This window comes from Argiope bruennichi, chromosome 9 (genome assembly GCF_947563725.1).
Source record: "Argiope bruennichi chromosome 9, qqArgBrue1.1, whole genome shotgun sequence".
Lineage (NCBI taxonomy): Eukaryota > Metazoa > Arthropoda > Arachnida > Araneae > Araneidae > Argiope > Argiope bruennichi.
In genome coordinates, this window is record NC_079159.1 from 89,457,214 (window position 1) to 89,464,448 (window position 7,235).

The 7,235-nt window shown below is 29.5% G+C and overlaps 1 protein-coding gene across 1 annotated transcript; it reads right to left on the reverse strand.

The window, feature by feature from the left end:
* Positions 1-3,120: 3,120 nt before the first annotated feature.
* On the reverse strand, positions 3,121-6,678 carry LOC129983598 (zinc finger protein 84-like). Its single transcript, XM_056093130.1, has one exon. The coding sequence runs from the start codon at positions 5,679-5,681 to the stop codon at positions 4,122-4,124; it is 1,560 nt and encodes a 519-aa protein (XP_055949105.1). The 5' UTR covers positions 5,682-6,678; the 3' UTR covers positions 3,121-4,121.
* Between the last annotated feature and the right edge of the window lie 557 nt (positions 6,679-7,235).

Here is a 7,235-nt window from a genome sequence, read left to right on the forward strand (position 1 = left end):
TTAATGACATTACTCATTGTTGTCAAAATGATAATAAAATACTTAAAGTTTATAATCATGTGACATATTAAGACAAATGAAGATCCACTACTGGGACAAAATCCCAGGAAACGCTGGCCTGTTGGCTTGATGCTAGATCACATGTTTGTGCGTATCAACAATCAGCCGTTGTTAATCATTCAATGATCATTGATTGATTAATTGGCTCTTTAGCAACCAGTTTGGTGAATACAGGCATAAGAGCAATAAAGAAGCTGTGTTAAAATAATATTAGTTTTGTATACCAGATGCATATATTTATTTCAAAATGAGATATCAATTTAATGTGAAATTCGTTAATTTAAGAAATTATGATTAATTAAATTTTTAAACATGTCAAAACAATTCTTTCTATAATAACCCATGTATAAGTAGAATTTATTTATACAATAGGGAATGAAGTCTAATCTTTGGAATGTATATGCCCATTAGAGTTCAAAAGATTAAAGAATTATCAATTAAATTTTAATATATCTAAAAGTAGATTTAATGGTTTGTTTCCTAAAGGACATATTTATTTAACAATATTTAAAATAGACTACTTGCAAATCACTCAACCCACAACTAAGAGTAGATTCTTATTCTCAAACCTAAATTCTATAATGCTACTAAAAATTGCAGTATGAAGATTAAAAAAAAAAGCGTTCTTCTTATTCCCAGCAATATTATTTTATTTTTTAAATGTTATTCTAAAAATAACCTTACCTGCCATTAAGTCTTTCTCAACTTCAGACAAAGGCACATGGCATAATGACTTCTCATGTTTATAATGTTCCTTGTAATAGGAAACTTCAACATGAGAATCAAAATATTTCACAAAAATTGCAGCTGTACAGTGAAATCCCATCTTCATAGTTCCTTGGGCCTTTAGTTGCCTTTTATGTGATTCAACCTTTGGTTTGTAGGAACCACTGCGATTACACCAGAAAGATATACGTTTTGAACAGAAAGATGTAAAAGTAAAAATTATTGAGTTTATTTATAAATTTATGATTTTGAACCTAATTTTAAAAGTATAGAAATTAGCAGATGAGGATGTTATCACCATTTTCTGTTTATGGTTAAAATTAAGAGGATTATTCCAAAACAATGCAACTTGAAGTTATTAAACTTAATGGCAATTATTACATTACTAGTTGTTGTTATTACAGTACCTCGTGTTTTGGTTTTTAAAATAGCTTATGAAATCCGCCATATACTCTCTATGCTTATAAGATATTTTTATAATCTATAGATTTTGGAACTAAAAATAGATTTAGTTCATACACATATATATTGAAAGCAATAATAGTGGGGTTTTTTTTTAATATGCTTAATGTCAATGGAAAATTGCATAGTACTATGTACATCTTGGTGGCTGATGCGCGTTAAATCTGTCGTGGTCACAAAGTCTTCCATGTCAAGAGTAATACCACTGGGGGTACTGGATCAAGGGTGATTGTTCTCTGATTCAGGTCTAAATTACGATCTGTGGTTGAGTGAATGAAATCCGTCCCGTAAAAAGGGTTGTGACGTGTGTGTAGCTAAATCGTTCTCTTGGCCCTAGATGGCGCTACTATAGAAACAAGAGGCGCTCTCCCTCAGGCTTAAATCGACTGTTTTCGAACAGCGGGCTTGCCCATGGCAAGTGCCATTAGAAACAACAACAACATAGTTACCAACTATGTACCAATATTTTACTATGTACATAGTTACCAACATAGGAAAAGTGGTACATATGCATTCTTTATTAAGGGAAAAGTGCTTAGAGAAAAATAAAGAGTAACATTTTTGGGTCTAAATTATTTTCTTAAAGCAAATACAGTTCCTTATTCTTAATTGTAAGCATTAGAATTGCTTTCAGTTTACATTACTTTCTCAAAAAAAAAAAAAAATGTAAGAGATTATTCATAATTTGGAAACAATCTGTATCAATAGAATTAGAAAATCTATTAGTTAGGAAGAAAGGGAATCATTTAGCATCTAGTTAATGGTAATTTTTTTTCTCCTTTTCTATCATTGAAATTCTATTTAACTATTTTAATTCTCTTTGTATACTAATATATATATGCAATATTTAAAAATCTAATTTAAATTCTATTTAATTTCCTAATTTTTATATTAATTTAACCCACATTAACTTTATTCTAAAATGTTCTCTTTTTTTTTATTAAATTCTACATATATTTATTTAATTAATTCCAGACAAGCTCTAGAAAAATCCCTACTTTTGCATTTTTTTCATGCAAATGAAGGGATAAAAATCTTTAATGCTTAGCATATTCTTATAAAGATGCCTAGATTTCTCTATCCTAAATCTACATATGTCAAAGAAATCCCTATAAAAATTTTATAAAATCACTGAGGGAAAAATTTCGGTCTCTTTCACTGTTGTATCGCAATGTAGACCAACATATTGCTTAACTTTTTTTATCTGTACATATTATGCTTCCTAGGATGGAATAAATCAAAGTTAAAAATTCAAAAATATCTTCTATGCCGCCACACAACTGCTAAAAAATATGTTTACACTCACATTTATGAATGTTTTATTGCCTACTAGCTAACATATTTGACATGAGATGTAATGAAAAAATTTTCATGCCTTTATTAATAAAAATTTTATGATTTAATTAATGATCATAATTCACTGAAATCTTCCTTATATTTTAATATTTGTGAGTAATGAGTGGAATATACATAACACGCAATCAAAACTGCCAAACTGGGACCCAAGCAAGCTCTTCATATATGCAATACTTGATATGCAAACTCACTATATATCCAATACTTGCTCTTGAAAAAAAAAAAATCCATGTCTTTGACCAACAAACTACAATATATTTTGTTTCCTTTCTTTTTCTCTTAGAGATTGGTTAAAGTTATCACATCAAATCAATTGTTATTGGTTACAGAAATCAATGTTGTATGTGAAAAAGTAAAAACAAATTTAATACGAATTATCAATGCTCTTGCAAATACTCACATAAATTAATGCATTTTAATGAATATAATATTTTTAATAAAAAATAATTCATTTATTAATTTGTTTTATTATTATTAAGTAGCACAACTTATTACTAGTTTGACAAACTTGTGGAAGATGCAAAGGGCTCAAAAACCATTTAGAATGAGCATTGCTGGGTCCGAAATTCTCTTTACACAAATTACAGTTAATGAAGCAAAGAAAAGAAACTGTGTTATTGTAACAAAAATTGTTTTAATGACAGGTTTGATTTTGAAAAAAAAAATGGTATGCTACAGAAAGTATTTGAAATGTCAACCAGAATCAAAAACAGGATTCACAATAGTACTGTCTGGAATTCCTTACATTCTGGAAGATATCTAGAATGCCTTGCATCTCCCTGACAGCTACAGAGATATAAATGGCAAGACCTCAATCGAATCAACCAGTCTTCATTTGGCCCGAGCAGAAGTTGAGGCATGATTGGTCTGATGATATAGCAAGCCGGAGTACTACAACTTTTGCCCGGGTAGCGTAGCTTTTAACTGACTTATAAGCTTTCACCACATTATCCAACTGTAATGTTTAGATCAGTGATTCTCAACCACTGTGCCATGGCACTTTTGTATGCCACCAAATTTTAGAAATGTTATCCCATGATTTATGGCAATTATCTTAATTATATTAATTTTACAGTCACATAGTACTTTTTTTTTCAGATGAGTTGTACAGATGGAAAATATTAATAAAAGAAAAATTTTCAAATAATGTGTTATAGTTATTTAAAGAAAAACATAACATTTTTATAGATAAACAAAAATACTTATTCCAAAAAACAATATCGCATGCTTCACATACGTAAAACATATAAAATAACATAAATGGGAGAATCCTTTTATAGAAACTTTGCCTGCATAGAACTATTCTTTTATAAGAGAAAGTACATATAGGACTTTGCATATAGTTCTAATCATTAAATCTTTTTATCACATGTTTCAGCTCTCCAATCTTCAAGTCTATAAGTAGGACTTTAATATAAGTTTTTCAGAAAAGCTTTACTTAACTTTCAACTTACCTAAGGTTGTCTATTAATACTTGTGTGCATGTTTTCTTTTTTTTTCTGCAAGTTTTTCTTTTTTCAAGTACTCTTTTGAGAAAATTCCTTTCCTAATACTTTACATGCATAATTTTTTTTTTCCTTTGTGTGAACAAGTAAATGCGATTTTAATTGTGCCTTTTGTGAAAATGCTTTTCCACAAATATCACATTCATGAGGTTTTTCTTTTGTGTGGTAAAGTAAATGTTGTTTCAAATTTGATATTTGAGAAAATGCTTTCCTGCATATCTCGCATACATAAGGTTTTTCTTTTGTGTGAGTCAGGAAGTGTGTTTTTAAAATTGACTTTTGTGAAAACACTTTATCACAAAAAAGACAGGCATGGCATTTTTCTTTTGAATGAGTGATTAAATGCTGTTTCAGCCTTCCTTTGACAGGAAAAGTTTTGTGACAGTGCTCACATGAATAGGGTTTTTCTTTTGCATGAATCATTAAATGTTGTTTTAGTGCATATTTATGAAAAAAGGTTTTTCCACATTCTTCACATGTATGGGATTCTTCTTTTGTGTGAGTAAATAAATGTAATTTTAATGAGGACTTTTGTGAAAAAGTCTTTTGACATATATCACATACATGAGATTTTTCCTTTGTATGAGTTATTAAATGCTTCTCCAAACTTCCTTTAAGAGAAAATGCTTTGTGACATAGCTCACATGAATATAATTTTTTCTTTGTGTGAGTCAATAAATGTGGTTTTATTTGCGACTTTTGAGAAAATGATTTTCCACATATTTCACATGCATGAGGTTTTTCTTTTGTGTGGGAAAGTAAATGCATTCTCAAATTTCCTTTAAGTGAAAAATTTTTTCCACATATTTCACATGCATGAGGTTTTACTTTTGTGTGGGTAAGTAAATGTAATTTTAATGATGACTTTTGTGAAAAAGTCTTTTGACATATATCACATACATGAGATTTTTCCTTTGTATGAGTTATTAAATGCTTTTCCAAACTTCCTTTAAGAGAAAATGCTTTGTGACATAGCTGACATGAATATAATTTTTTCTTTGTGTGAGTCAATAAATGTGGTTTTATTTGTGACTTTTGAGAAAATGATTTTCCACATATTTCACATGCATGAGGTTTTTCTTTTGTGTGGGTAAGTAAATGTATTTTCAAACTTCCTTTAAGTAAAAATTTTTTCCCACATATTTCACATGCATGAGGTTTTACTTTTGTGTGAGTAAGTAAATGTATTTTCAAACTTCCTTTATGTGAAAATTTTTTCCCACATATTTCACATGCATGAGGTTTTACTTTTGTGTGGGTAAGTAAATGTATTTTCAAACTTCCTATAAGAGAAAATTCTTTTTCACATATCTGACATACACATGGTTTTTCTTTTGAGCGAGTCATTAAATGTGGTTTTAATTGCAAGTTTTGGGGAAAATGTTTTCCACGTACTTCACAGCTGTGGGATTCTTTTGAATGCTGTTTCAGATTTCCTTTAAAGGTAAAAGTTTTGTGACATTGCTTACATGAATATGGTTTTTCCTTCGTATGGGATAGTAAATGCTGTTTTAATGCATGCTTATGAGAATATGCTTTTCCACATTCTTTGCAAAGAAATGACTTTTCCATTATGTGATAAATCAAGCTGTAATGAATGCTTCCAGGAAAATATTTTCATATATCTCACATGAATAGTTTTTCATTTATATGAATCAAACAAGCGGTTTAATGTGCACATTTGAGAAAATACTTTTCCACTTATATAAGACAGTTCTTCTTTGTGGGTCATTAAATGTTCTTTCAAATGCAAGCTTTTTAAAAGCACTATTACACTCATCACAGGATGGCATTATTCTTTTATATGAGAAACTAGATATTGTTTCAAAATTCTTTTAAATGAAGAAAACTTGTGATATAGCTAACATGAATGAAATTTGCCTTTTAACTAAAATGTTTTAAGCATTTTGAGAAAATGTTTCTTCATCATTTTTATGCATGTAGTAATTCTTCTTTGTATGAATTAATGACATATTTTAGAAAAATACTTTTCCATATAATTCACATGTATATAATTTTTTCACAGTATGAGTTTTTTGTTCTTCATGCGAATGAATACGAATGATTAAAAATTCCTTTTGAAATCAATTCTTTATGACATAATTCACATGAATGGAACTTTTCCTTTGCCAGAGTAAGCAAATGTCTTAATAAAACTTACCACTTAATACAATTAATACCACATACCTAAGATTTGTTCTTTCAGCTACTTACGAAAATTTTGATTTTTCTTAGTTTTTGATAAGATAATTGTTTATCATTTGACTTACATGAATAGTGAATCAGAATATTACTTTATTTGACAAAAATTCTCTTGGAAAAGAAATTTTTTCGTCAGGAATAATCTTGAAGCATCTTCATTCGTCAGATGTTCGTTCACTAATATTGTGACTGTGATCACAGTACTATAATTTGTGATTTTTGAAGCATGCTTGATAAATCGCTTACTTAATAATGTTATCATGGTTGCTCATTATTACTTTCTAGGAATAATTATCTGTTATTATAAAAGTTAAAATTTACGGAAATCAACACGTGTAAACTCGTTACTACAGACTACAGAATACGTGCAGACTTGTTATCGCTTGAACAGAGGCGCCACAATTTCATGAGACACCCGAGCACAAGTAGAACCTGATTGGTTTGTCAGATCAGTGAATTGAAAACCGCCAAATGTGTTTCCCGCCAATTTTCCAGCAACCAATTTTTATCTGCGAAGCGGTAAGCATTGTTCCTTATTGCAAGGATAAACAATAAACATGGATTTTAAGTGTACATTATGCGGCGCTGAATTTTATAAAAAAACTCAATTTACAAGTCCATTTATCACGCATTCATGGAATAAAAAGTGATAACAAAAATTTTGAAAGTGATTTTGTGATGGTAGAATATGGTATAAGATAATTCCAACTACAGACAAATAATGAGGAACCGATCGAATTTCTCAAATATAGTCATTCACATAATTATTATTTTCTACTTTTGAGTTGACGTGATTATAGCGCAATCACGCATGCGCTCAAAAAGCTGATAAGTGCTTGCCTCAACGAGAAAACTACACAAGCACGGATCTAAGAATCTTAACATTTATTGGTTGTTCAAATCATGTGGGTAAATTCTAGGTTT

Coding starts and splice junctions, on each gene's coding strand:
- LOC129983598 (XM_056093130.1), bottom strand. CDS start 5,681: ATGGAAAAGTCATTTCTTTGCAAAGAATGTGGAAAAGCATATTCTCAT.